The sequence below is a fragment of the Arachis hypogaea genome, chromosome 5 (genome assembly GCF_003086295.3).
Source record: "Arachis hypogaea cultivar Tifrunner chromosome 5, arahy.Tifrunner.gnm2.J5K5, whole genome shotgun sequence".
NCBI classification, from domain to species: domain Eukaryota; kingdom Viridiplantae; phylum Streptophyta; class Magnoliopsida; order Fabales; family Fabaceae; genus Arachis; species Arachis hypogaea.
The window spans coordinates 44581487-44595502 of record NC_092040.1 but is presented as its reverse complement, the minus strand read 5'-3'; the positions used below and the strand labels follow the sequence as shown (position 1 = coordinate 44595502).

Below are 14016 nucleotides of genomic sequence, written 5' to 3'. Positions count from 1 at the left end.
AAAACACCATTTTCTGCTTGCCTAACTAAGTAAATTAATCAACCATTGTTGCTTAGTCCATCAATCCTCGTGGGATCGACCCTCATTCACTTGAGGTACTACTTGGTACGATCCGGTGCACTTGCCGGTTAGTTTGTGGGTTATAAATTCTGTACCAATTTGCTAGTCATCTAACAATCAACAAATACTTGTTGCATGAATGCAAATATCATGAGATCTTTCGAGGGTTGTAATGGGGTTAGGGTAAGGATAGGATTAATATGGTTAAGTGGACTAGGGAATTGGATCTTTGATTAGCTCAAGTGTCCCACCTAATCCTATATCTACCTATTTACACCAAAGAAAATAACCTAACTTCCCAGTCATCTCCTTTCTCACATTCACTCATGCATCTTCTTTCTAATTTAACCACATATGCATTCTTTATTTACATTATCATTATCATTTCTTTTCTTTTCTTTTCTTTTTCTTCTCTTTTTTTAAGCAATGGTATATACACCAAAATTTTTCTTTTGTCACAAAAAAAAGATGCATATGTTTTAAGTAATGAATGCATGAGTGTTTACCCATTCTTTCAAAATTTCTCAATGAATACTCAAAGTAAACTAACTACCCGTGTGTCTCTGAAAATCCCCCCACACTTGATTAACACACACTCCTCAATCCAAGCTAATCAAAGATACAATTCATGGCGTTTATGGTTTTTCGCTTAGAGAGAATGATGTGCTTAGAATTAGAACAAAAGGGAAATTTAAAGGCTCAAAAGTGGGTTAAATGATAGATATAAGGGTGTGGCCATATGGGTTAGTGAGTTTTTATTTCAAAAATAGCCTCAATCATACTAAATGCATTCAAAACACCAAATATAGGACATAAAGAATCAAGCATATCTAAGATCACAATCATGAAAGATATAGCACACAAGAACAAATTTTGTGGTTTAAAATGTGCAACCACGCATTAAAGCTCAAATCTCACTTGGTATTTTGTTCTAGCTCTTTTCTATGTTCCATAAGAAAAATACTTCAAACAAGTTCAAAAACAAGTTTTCAAATCTAATTAATGGAACACCCTAAAAGGAAAATATCAACAAATATCTAGAAAACACATAATAATAAAAGCAATAAATATTTCAAAGTGTTCGGAAAGAGATGTTTACGTCCCAAAATTGCGGATCCTCCCCCGCACTTAATCATTGCGCGGTCTTCCGTGCATGCACACAATCCGGGGGTGAAGAACTATGAAGCTCCACCTTTAGCTAGTGGACACTAGGGTGCAGGCTGCTATATAAAATAAATAAACAAAAATTGAGGAAGAGTTCATATGTGTGTGGTATGATAAAAGACAATGTTTGTTTTCTAAATGTGCGTACGGTTTAGAACACACACACATTGGCTGAGTAAAACGATAACCACACAATCAAAAGAAATAGCATGTGTTCCTCGATTAAGTAGCCTAGGTTGCAAGAAAAGAATAAGCAAGAGTTAAGGCACAAACAAACCTAGGTAACCACAACTAAGGTGAATTGAATATTTGATATATTGGATATTGAAATTGTGCAAGTGAAAGCGCAAAATTGATATGGAAGCACAATAAACAATAACCAATGCAATAATAAAAAGAAAACTCCTTATTCATCTTGAAACATAATGAAATAGTCACATGGTAGAGGTACTTGTTGCAAAAAGTGATAAGCTTGATAAGAATCAAGTCAAGTCACTCAAACAAATGCAAAGCATTAACAAGAAACAAGTACCAGATATGCGACTAAATCAATATGAAAATCATAATGAACAAGTAATTCAACTCAATTCACATAATTCAAAATGCAGTTGTAAATAATTTGTCCTAGGATGAAATTAAAAAATGAATATTCAAACCCACTAGGTACTAGTAATTTAAAGCAAAGTATAAGTGCATTGATGAGATTCAATCTTAAATAACCTCAACAATCATCTAAGGTGCACAATTGCTGATTAAGTTGCCAAACGAGGATATAGTTTAACGCATATGGTAGCTACAACATATGAATCAAACTTAAAATTCATTCAGGCAATTAGACAAAGACCTAATGCTTAGTGCACATATTCATAAAAAAATTAAGCCAAGATTCAAGCAAGAAGCAACCCAATCAACAACAAACAAACACTTGCAACTTATTTAATTGATAAACAACTAAACTAAACCTAATATAATTACAAAAATGAAAATAAAATGCAATTAAAAGTAACTAGAATAAGTAAAAAAAACAAGGGAAAAGCAAGAGAAGAGAGGGACGGAGGGGGCAGAAGTGCCTTAGGGCTAAAGTCAAAGTGCAATCAACATTTTGCCCAGAACAGCACTTATGTGTATGCACAGACATGTGTGCGTATGCACACGAAGTGGAAAACAGAAGGTGTGTGGACGCACATGTGTGTGCGAGCGCTTTCAGCAGAGATGGGATTAAGAAGTGTGCGTACGTACAGGAAGGTGCATACGCACAAAAGACTTTTTTTAACTTGAAAAAGGATTATGTGTGCATGCGCACATATGCGTGCGTGCGCACAAAGAGCAAAAATATCAATGGTGCATGCGCACAGGAACATGCGACCGCTCCCAATAGAAGGGGCGCAAGTGAGTTCACATACGTACAAGTGGGTGCATACATATAAAGTGCGTGAAAAGGGGTTGGTGTGCATACGCACAATGGTGTGCATGTGCACACTAAGAGGAAAAAACGGGGGCGCACGCAGAGACGGGTGCGAGCGCTCCCAACAGGGGCTGTGTAAGCTAGTGTGCGTACACACAGGACGTAGAATATGGCAATTTTATGCGTGCGCACAATGCCCTATTTTTTCAAAAATTTTTCTTCAAATTCTAAGGTATTTAAGCCTTAGCTCAACAAAATTTCAACTCCAAACATCTAGAAATCCATAAATGCATGATCCATACAAAAATGACCTAACTAAGCTCAAATTAAACTAATCCTAAACTGACCAAGACAAACAAAAATGCAATTAAGGCAAATTATAAACAAAGAGAAAAGGTTAGAAAGATGTTACCATGGTGTGGTGTCTCCTACCTAGAACTTTTATTTAAAGTCCTTAAGTTGAACTCTCTTGTTATGGTGGCTTATGTTTTCATTCCTCCTTGAATCTCCATCCAAGCTTGCACTCCAAAGCTCCTTCGGGATCCCATATTTTAGTTTTCCATTCTCCTTCTTGTTGATCTCTATGCTTCAAGCCAGATGGACAAACTCTCAAATTACCCTTGAAGCAACCCAATACTCTTCGAAAATCACCCAATTGTACTTTACATCCCACTTGAACTCCAACTCTTGAATTGATTTTCTTGAAGAACCTTGGATTCACTTGGCAACCAACACCCCTTTCTCCAATATGCAACAACCCAAGAAGAATCTTAAGTTGATGGTCCGTCTCTAAGATAGCATATTGATGTGGGTCAATAAAATTCATCGGTGAAATTGGCACCCACTCAATTTTCTCTTGGAACGGAATTGTTTCCCTTGATTCTTGCATGAGGACCGCTACTTCTTGGTTGTCAACTTTTTCCTCACCAACCTCTTCCTCCTCTTCCCCATCACTTAAGTCATACTTTGGAGGTTGTGTGAAGTTCACATCAACCTCTTCTTCAAATCCAAAGGGAGAAGGTCTATCAAGATCATTGAGGGGATTGACCAATGCGGACAAAAAATCATCAATAATGGAATCCATATCTTGATCAATCTCCCTTAATTCTCCCTTTACCTTTTCCGGTTCAAATACTTCACTTTCTTCCTCTTGTTGCAATTCATGCTCTAACTCTTCTTCTTTCCCTTGTGGCTCCATGTTCTCCTCTTCACTACAATCTTTAGTTGATCCTCCACATTCTTCAAGAGGAGTGCCTTGATCAGATGAGCGTAGGAGGACTAAGTGGTTCACCGCTTCGGCTATGGTAGTCATGAATTGTCCTTGTATCCTTCGAAATTCTTCTTGCTCTTGGAGAAAAGCTTGAAGCTTTTGTTCTTCTTGGGACAAGGATTAGAGAACTTCACATTGGGTTTTATTGTTTGGGAGAAAGGTTGTATATATGGGAGGTGATTCATGTTGATGAGTATCTTGAGGGGGTATGTAAGGAGGTGGATGGTGGTAGTGGTGTAGTGTTTGAAAATGTGGTGATTGAGGATTATGTTGGAAGTACGGGTTATATGTATATAGTGGTGGAGGTGCATAATCAAGATGAAATTCACCATATCCTTGGTTTAGGTATGTACATTGTGAAGAGTTTGGCTCATTGTAATATGGTGGAGGTTGCTCCTTCCTCAATTGATTTCTCTATCCCATGGTGCAATCCAAAATAGAAGTTATCATTCCCTACAAAATGATCACAACCATACTCCAAACCAAAAGGGTGATAACTCATAGAGAAATTAGGAAAATAAAAACAAAAGACATCAATCAAAAGAAACAAAATTCTATTTACTAACAAAATCAAACAAACAACCCAAAAAGTTTCTATTCACACTATTCACATATTTACAACAACCAAAATTATAGCACTCATTGCACTAGTTCCCCGACAACGGCGCCAAAAACTTGATGAAAAAATTTATACCGGTTCAGAATTTAGACAAAACAAGAATTACTTCGTTGATAGCATAGTCCAAACTGGCAATGGATCCTCTCAATCAAAGTTTAATTCAAATTGAAATAATCGAGAGTAATTAAACCTTGGGTCGTCTTCCCTAGGAGCTAGTGACCACAAGCGCACAATTTTGGTTGCGAAATCAAAAAGGGGTTTTCAATGATGAAGCGAACAATTAAAGGAATTAAAGAACAATCAAAATTGCAATTAATAAAGTAATAAAGGAATTAAAGAACTATCTATGTAATATGGACAAGTAATACTTTAAAATGATAGAAATGTGGTTAAAAACATAAATGGAGCTTTGACTTGGGATGAGTTATAGAATCACTTCCTTACCATCACCACAACTATGATAATTATGATGGATTAATCTCACCTAGTCAACCCTTAACATCGAAGAGTAAGTCAAGTGAGCATAATTGTTATTAATCCACAAATCCTAGCTAACTTACTAATTACCTTAGTAAAAAGCTAGTGTTAGTAGAAACAATAACAACTAACAACCCAAGAATTATCATTAAATATCAGACATTATGACTCTAGTATTTCATATACTCATTTTTCCAAGGCAAGGAGTGAAAATCTATTCCATATTCAAAATTGGCATTTTAACAAACACATGGTGGGCATATTTATAAAACATGGCAAAATTGAAAAAATGCTTGAAACTAAGAACAATCAATGAACAAAATCAACAATGGCAACTCAACAAACATAAAATAACCACTAAACATCAAATTCTTTAACTAGAAATCAAAATTGCGAAAGCAAATATGTATTGATAAAGGAAATTAAAATATAAGAAAGGGTAGAACAAATAATGTAATAAAAGAGAAACTTAAGAAATACTTACAATAAAAATAACTAGAATCCAAGATCAAAATTGGAAAATACAAACTTGTGATATAAACCCTAACTAAAACTTAAGAAAATTGAGAGAAACCTAAGCTAAAACTACCCTAAACTATCCAAAAATATGTCTAAGTGTGATGTGTGAATGTATGGTATCTATGGTGTGTTGCTAGCTCTCCTTATATGCTCCAAGGCCTTTAGAAATTGGCCAAAAAGTCTCCCAAAACGTGAGCCACATGACTTTTTAATGAAGTCACGCATAGGAACTTGTGCGTATGCATAAGTGTGTATGCACAGAATGTTGTGCGTATGCACACTTGGCTGTGTCCTTCTCCCTTATTTTCTTCGTGTTTTCTCCCAATTGCATGCTTCTCTTCCACTCTTATCAAAGCCATTCCTACCTATTATACCTGAAATCACTCATCAAAAACATAAAGGTATCGAATGGAATGAAAGTGAAATAAAATTTATTAAATTAAGTACAAAATAGCATGTTTTTACAATTGGACATAATTTAGAGAGAAAACACAAAAGTATGCTATTTAAGTGAATAAATACGGATTTATGTGATGAAATCCACTCAATTCAATTCAAAATTTATCATCAAATGTGGATTCATTATGTAGCAGAAAAAAAAGATCTTCTACACACAAAAAAAAATTAGAGGGGGGAGATTATCACGTTGATGGATGCTTCTACTTGGTTTTAAAAAATAAAAAGGATGATCTTTTATAACAATATAATAAAAACATATGTAATCAATTCTCGAATTCAATCGATCAACTCTGATCCAAAACCCAATTTCTCCATGATAAATCATAGAAAATGTCACTCAATTTTGTTATATACTTTACTCATATCTAATTTGATAGCCATCTCACCTTCTAAATTCTTTTTCTTATTTTTCAAATAATAAATACGTTTATGTGCAATAAGAATATTATTAAAAATAAGACGACCTTTTGTGACTGCGCTTTGATTGGGATTGACTAACTTATACATACAATTTTGTAGTTTATGAATTAGAACTTTAAAAATAATTTTGTACATAATCGAAAATATGCTAATAGGTCTTACATGAATAATGTTAGTAGTATTTGAGATCTTTAGAAAGAGATAGATACGAGTGTAATTGAAATTTTTGAAAAATTTTTTACCGTAACAAACATTACGCACTATCTGAAAATATTCTTACTTATTATATCTCAATATAACTCCGCCTATGTTACACTTGCGGTACATAGCCGGTCCCAAGCCCGGATAAAGGAGGAGGGTTGTGTTAGGTCTTCGGCAACCAACGTAAAAATATAGCCGAACCCCCCATGACATGAATCAAAGACATTATTGCGCTAAAGCTAGGTCGTTACCCGGAAGTAACGCGCCGTATGGCTTGAGTACGGTGTCAAAGCAAGAGCCGCTGCATCGGTGCCCGGATGTAGTGTTAAATGAGCAAGGGTTCTCGCGTTTTCGTGAACGGACGAGGGTAAATAAGCTAGTTCACAAAGGAAAAGGTAAAGGTCGAAGCGACAAAAGGTTGAGATTTGGGACATGGAACATAGGCACTCTAACAGGAAAGTCCATGGAGGTGGTGGACACCATGACAAGGAGGAAGATTAACATTATGTGCCTACAAGAAACGAAATGGGTTGGTGCAAAGGCTAGGGAGTTGGATTCTTCTGGTTTCAAACTTTGGTATACAGGAAAGGTGAAGAATAGGAATGGAGTTGGAATAATTGTGGATAAACAGTGGAAGAAGGACGTAGTTGATGTCAAGAGGGTGGGAGATCGGATCATCTCTATCAAACTTGTGGTGGAGGGAGGTGCTTTCCATGTGATTAGCGCCTATGCACCGCAAGTGGGTTCGGACGAACAACACAAGATAAGGTTTTGGGAGGATCTAGAGAGTTTGGTTCAAGGCATACCTTTGGGAGATAAGATTTTCTTAGGAGGAGATTTAAATGGCCATGTTGGGAGAGAAGTGACTGGATATGGGAGTATTCACGGAGGCCATGGTTTCGGGGTGATCAATGCTGAGGGTAAAACTATTTTGGACTTTTCCTCAACTTTTGATCTTCTCATCGCAAATACATGTTTTAAAAAGAGAGACGAACATCTTATAACTTATAAGAGTGGCATGACAAGCTCTCAAATCGACTTCTTCTTGTTGAGGAGAGTCGACCGGAAATTTTGCATTAACTGTAAAATTATCCCGGGAGAGAGTTTGACAACACAACATAGGGTGCTTGTCATGGATTTTCGGGTTGAGCAAAAGTTGAGGAAAAGACATCATACGAAGAACCCAAGGATGAGGTGGTGGCGGATGAAAGGTGAGGAACAAAGAAGCTTCCTAAGACGGGTAGGAGAAGAGGCAAAGTGGGATGGGAATGGAAGCGCGGAAGAGATGTGGAGGGAGATGGCAGAAGTTATTAGAAGAACAGCAAAAGAAAGTTTTGGTGAATCTAAAGGAATAGGACCAAGAGACAAGGAGTCCTGGTGGTGGAATGCGAGTATACAAGAAAAGATAAAGATAAAAAGAGAATGCTTTAAAGAGTGGTCTTTATGCCGCAATGCAGATAACTGAGAAAAATATAAGGCGGCTAAGAAAGAGACAAAAGTGGCTGTAAGTGAAGCAAGAACAAGAGCATATGAGGGTCTCTACCAGTCTTTGGGCACGAAAGAAGGAAAAAAAGGTATATATAAAATTGCAAAGAGCCGGGAAAGAAGAACGAGAGATTTGGATCAGGTTAAGTGCATAAAGGATAAGGATGGAGAGGTGTTGGCTCAAAAGGAGAAGATTAATGAAAGGTGGAAGAGCTACTTCTACGAGTTATTTAATGAGGGACAGAAGACTCTTCCGAGCCTTGGTCGATTATGCACAAGGGAAGAAGATCAAAACTTTGACTACTATCGAAGGATTCGAGACTTCGAGGTAAAAGAGGCTCTAAAGCAGATGAAAAATGGCAGGGCAGTAGGACCTGATAATATCCCGATTGAGGTTTGGAAGGGTCTTGGAGGAAAAGGCATCAACTGGTTAACCAAGCTTTTTAATGAGATTTTAAGGTCAAAGAAGATGTCTGATGAGTGGAGAAAGAGCACCTTGGTACCTATCTACAAGAATAAGGGGGATATACAAAGTTGCGGAAATTATAGAGGGATTAAGCTTATGAGTCATACTATGAAGTTATGGGAAAGGGTGATAGAACGGAGGTTGAGAAAAGAGACACAAGTAACAGAGAACCAATTTGGATTTATGCCAGGCAGATCTACCACTGAAGCGATATACCTATTAAGAAGGATGATGGAGAGGTATCGTAGTAATAAAAGGGATCTACACATGGTGTTTATTGATTTGGAAAAAGCGTATGATAGGGTACCAAGGGAGGTCTTATGGAAGGTTTTAGAAAAGAGGAGAGTAAGGATCGCATATATTCGGGCAATTAAAGACATGTATGATGGGGCCACAACTAGTGTGAAGACTCAAGGTGGTGTGACAGAGGAATTCCCTATTGGTATAGGATTACACCAGGGATCATCCTTAAGTCCATACCTTTTCACATTAGTCTTAGAAGTACTCACAGAGCACATCCAAGAGCCTGTGCCATGGTGCATGCTTTTTGCCGATGATATCGTCCTTATGGGAGAGTCAAGGGAAGACCTAAATAAGAAGTTGGAGTTATGGAGAGAAGCTCTAGAAGTGTATGGTCTGCGCATAAGCCGTAGCAAGACGGAATATATGGAATGTAAGTTCAGTCTGAGAAGGGAAAACTCCAATATAGAGGTGAAAATTGGAGAGAACACCCTACGAAAAGTTAAAAGTTTTAAGTATCTTGGGTGCATCATACAGGATAATGGAGAGATTGAACATGATGTAAATCATAGGATCCAAGCAGGTTGGTCAAAATGGCGGAGTGCATCTGGTTTTATATGCGACAAAAAAGTGCCTTTAAAACTTAAAGGTAAATTCTATCGCACCGCTATAAGACCGGCTATGCTGTATGGTACGGAGTGTTGGGCGGCTAAAGGGGAGCACGAACATAAGCTGAGTGTGGCAGAGATGAAGATGTTGAGATGGATGAGTGGTCATACGCGATTGGATAAAATAAGGAATGAAGATATAAGGGAGAGAGTTGGAGTAGCACCTATTGTGGAAAAGATGGTTGAATCGCGTCTCAGGTGGTTTGGACATGTGAGAAGAAGACCGATAGAACATCCAGTCAGGAGGGTGGATGAGATGGAAGATGGACAAAGGGCGAAAGGCAGAGGAAGACCTAAGAAGACCATCCATGAGGTGGTCAAACGAGATCTACATGTAAACGGTCTCTCTGTAGACATGATACATGACAGAGCACAATGGCGTTGTTTGATTCATGTAGCCGACCCCACTTAGTGGGACAAGACTTTGTTGTTGTTGTTGTTGTTTGTATTATATCTCAATATGAAAATATTTAATAACAAAAATAAATAATTAAAATAGTCATAATTTGTCTTATTTAATATTTATTAATTGTTACCGTTATTTTTGTCTCTCTAATATAACCGATCTCTATTTCTAAAGAAACCTAGCCGACATTTCATAAAACTTTGTAATTTTTTATTTACTGAGCCGTAATTTTAGGTACAAAATCAATAAATTATATAACAATTAAAAATAATTTTTATGTATAACACGAATTATTAGACCTGTTAGCATATTGATATGTAATAGTTACGCGATCTCACCCTTTTTATTAGTGATAGATATACTTTATAAAACAATCCAATATATGTTATTTAACTTTTTTGATAAATAGAACTTAATCAACCATAAATCTTAAAGCAGAAACAATAATCAGTTATTATGGATTTTTATTTTTTAGATGTATAATTTTTTTGTTGATCGATTATTTGTAAAAGAAAAGTTGGGTTTCAAATTAACGTGTAATTTTAAGAAGATCCCGAATCAAATATATCACTTTTAGTTTCCTCAACTATTCCCAAACCCAAACACTTGTACTCCAAAAAAAAACCTGAAGAAGATCGAATTTTATTTTCGGTGCATAATAGTAAAAGATTCTCCCAAAAAGTCAGTACTTTCCAAGGAGTGTGAACTCTGGTCTCTCAAGGACCCCATTGTCAACTTTTTCCCACAATTTGATTTCTTTTCTTTTTTAAATTTACTTTTGTTTTTTCGTGTCACTCTCCTCTTCAAGACACTGTTCTTCCCTCTCTCTCTCCCCACTCTCGGTCTAAACTCCAAACCCTCTTTCTCAGTTCAAAACCAACAACAGAGTGCAGAAAACGCAACATCTTCATTGCAGCACACACATGGGGGCTTCTGAAAACAATTTCCTCCACGTCATTGCCAAGAACTTCGACGTTCTTGCACTGTATGTCTCTCTTTACCCTTTTAGAGCTCTGATTTCATTACATGCTTCAGATTCAGACATTTTTTGAAACTACACTGAGTTGTTGTTTTGATCTGTTTCTTACATTGTTTATTTCTGTTTCCTTTGTTTAGGCCCTTAGTTACCCTCGTTTACCCTTTGTAAGTATGCTTTTTGCTTTTGTGATATTTTATTTTTATTAATATATTTTTTTTAGAGCATTATATGTGTGAATTTTTTTTTTTTGACATTCCCTTTTGTCCTTTTTGAACAGATATGCTTCAATCCAGGCCATAGAGACCAGGTCAATTGCTGATGACCAACAATGGCTCACATATTGGGTTCTCTATTCTTTGATAACACTCTTTGAGCTCACTTTTGCCAAAGTTCTTGAAGTGTATGTTTTTTTATTTTTATTTTTAAATTGTTAAGAGCATTGAAAAATTTTAAACCAAATTGATTACCATGAGGAATAAAAGATGCATAACATTACTTGGGTAGTAAAAAGAAAAGGTAGTTTTGAAAGAAATTATTACATGGGTTGTAAAGAAAAAGTAGTTTTGAAAGCAATTAGACAACATCTCTAACATGCATCCGACGAATTTTAATCACATTAGTTTTTGAATGTTCATTTAAAACTATAATAGTAGTTACTAATATCTAAATAGGAAAAACTACCATTTGTAACCATGAATTTTGCGAACGCTAACAAAAGTACCCATCAAACAAGAAAATTAATGTTGTACCCATGAAAGATGGGTTCCGTGTGACAATAGTACCCAAATCGTGATTTTTCGTTGACTTTTTAATAAAATTTCCAAATTACCCCTTCTATCTTCTTTCCCAAATTCCAAATTTCACAACCCTCATCCTTCGTCTTCCTCCTCTGCTGCTGCCAGCCACCAGGCATGAAGACGTTTCCTCCCTCCGACACCTTTTACTGGTACAAGAATGAAGACTTTTCCTCGTACCGAAGTGGCTTGGAGCTGTGGAACCATCATCATCATCATCACCAACCGGAACACGACCTCATACCTCAAGCAAGATCTTTACAGCTTCGCGGCTGCTCTAGGAGTGGGTCCAACCACCGTGTCCAACGATCAGTCACCCTCGAGATCGGCCTTCCTGGTGACGGCGTCGGCCGTGGGGAGCGGAGCAGCAAGTGGAGCAGGTGGGATTAGCTGCTAGGACTGTGGGAACCAGGCGAAGAAGGATTGCCCTCACATGCGGTGCAGGACATGCTGCAAGAGCCGTGGCTTCGATTGCCAAACCCATGTGAAGAGCACTTGGGTTCCCGCTTCCAAGCGCCGCGAGAGGCAGCAACAACTCACCTCTATCCAACAACAGCTTCTTGCTGCTGATGTTCCCAAGCGCCAAAGAGATCATGCCTGGTGGCTGGTAGCAGCAGAGGAGGAAGACGAAGGATGAGGGTTGTGAAATTTGGAATTTGGGGAAGAAGATAGAAGGGGTAATTTGGGAATTTTATTAAAAAGTCAACGAAAAATCACGATTTGGGTACTATTGTCACACGGAACCCATCTTTCATAGGTACAACGTTAGTTTTCTTGTTTAATGGGTACTTTTGTCAACGTTCGCAAAATTTATGGGTACAAATGGTAGTTTTTCCTATCTAAATAGTTCAAATTCTAAATGTCAATTTTTCATTCTTTAGACAAAAGCTGCCTTGTCTACTACGTTTGAGTGGCACATTGGCTTCACACTTTTAAGAACCATCAATGTTAGTTGAACTCCTATGATGTTTGCCTTTTGTATTTGTACTTTAACAATGCTGCTAATTTTCAGGCTTGCCATATGGCCCTATGCCAAGTTGATACTTAGTTGCTGGTTGGTTCTTCCACACTTTAATGGCGCAGCGCATGTTTATAAGCAATACATTAGACCTTTCTATATGAACCCACAACTTCCGCACCTGCCGCAGATGCCACGAACTTCTCACATGTGGTATGTTCCAAGAAAGAACATATTCAGCAAGCAAGACGATGTTTTGACCGCGGCTGAGAGATACATGGAAGAGCATGGAACAGAAGCCTTTGAAAGACTCATAAGCAGGGTAACAAATATTTGCTATGTTATTACATAATTCAAAATTTTCTCACCCATTAGCTTAGATAATACAAAATCTATAAAATTTCTATATTTAGCTATTTTAGCTTTAACTAGAAAAAGGATTCAATCTTAAAGAATAATACGCACATTGACAAATTATATTCATAAGAGACCATGGCTGAATAGTACTGATATTACTTTGCACATAATCTGATATTATTGTTATGGGAACATCACTAAGCGAGGAAAAGAAACACTAAAGCATGTTGATGGTAAGTGTTTTATATTACATTTTGGTCTTTCTTATGGACTCAATTTATAAGGTGTTCGTGGCCCTTGTCTAATGCTATCTTCACATGAACATATATTTAGTCATGCTTATATAATCATCAAAAAAATAAATAATAAATTAACTTTTACACAATGCTGAAATGCAGGATAGAGAAGCTAGAGCAAGGCATCATGGAGCATACACAAATGGAAATTACACAATCTTCAATGATGATTTTATATATTAGACTTTGTTAACACAAATTTCTCTCATTTGTGGCATTGTCAGTTGCATATATTTTAGTAGTTGTATAATGGTATGAGATACAAACGCTTTTACTGACCTTAATTTCCTTTACATTAATTTTTCAATAGGCATCTACCTAGTACATTGAGATAGCTTAAGTTCTTATGCACAAGGTATGTACTATGTAGTGATCTAATTTTGTTAAGCTTTATTTTTTTGTTCTCCTTTCTTATTGAAGTAAAGTTCAGACATGAGATCGATTTCCTAGTTCCTAGTACTCACCAGTGAATTTCACTTTCTACTGAAACTCGGTGAAAGCCAGAGTTGAGATACTAGAAGTTAAACAACTCCATCACAGAACAAATCAGATTGAGACTATGGTCTTTCTACTTAATGCAAGATTCAAAGAGTTCAAGCCAGAATGCTGCCATAATATAAGCAGAGAGGGTATTCACTCTCTACTATTATAGCATTCAGAAACTATAACCTCACGTGGTGGGTCATGTGTCTGAACGGAGTTTGAAGCCATGTATTATGGACAATATTCTCTTGGAGGGACCTTTATGTGCATAATATAATAGCGCAGGCAGC

At 36.9% G+C, this 14016-nt stretch overlaps 1 protein-coding gene across 1 annotated transcript; it reads left to right on the top strand.

The window, feature by feature from the left end:
• Positions 1-10290: 10290 nt before the first annotated feature.
• On the top strand, positions 10291-13653 carry LOC112801535 (HVA22-like protein c). The gene is made up of 5 exons (XM_025844324.2): positions 10291-10844; positions 10976-11002; positions 11116-11238; positions 12645-12912; positions 13346-13653. Exons 1-5 carry the CDS (start codon positions 10783-10785, stop codon positions 13424-13426), a joined length of 561 nt encoding a protein of 186 aa, XP_025700109.1. The 5' UTR covers positions 10291-10782; the 3' UTR covers positions 13427-13653.
• Positions 13654-14016: the final 363 nt, after the last annotated feature.

Coding starts and splice junctions, on each gene's coding strand:
- LOC112801535 (XM_025844324.2), top strand. CDS start 10,783: ATGGGGGCTTCTGAAAACAATTTCCTCCACGTCATTGCCAAGAACTTC. Junction 10,845..10,975: donor AACTTCGACGTTCTTGCACT/GTATGTCTCTCT, acceptor TCCTTTGTTTAG/GCCCTTAGTTACCCTCGTTT. Junction 11,239..12,644: donor TTTGCCAAAGTTCTTGAAGT/GTATGTTTTTTT, acceptor GCTAATTTTCAG/GCTTGCCATATGGCCCTATG.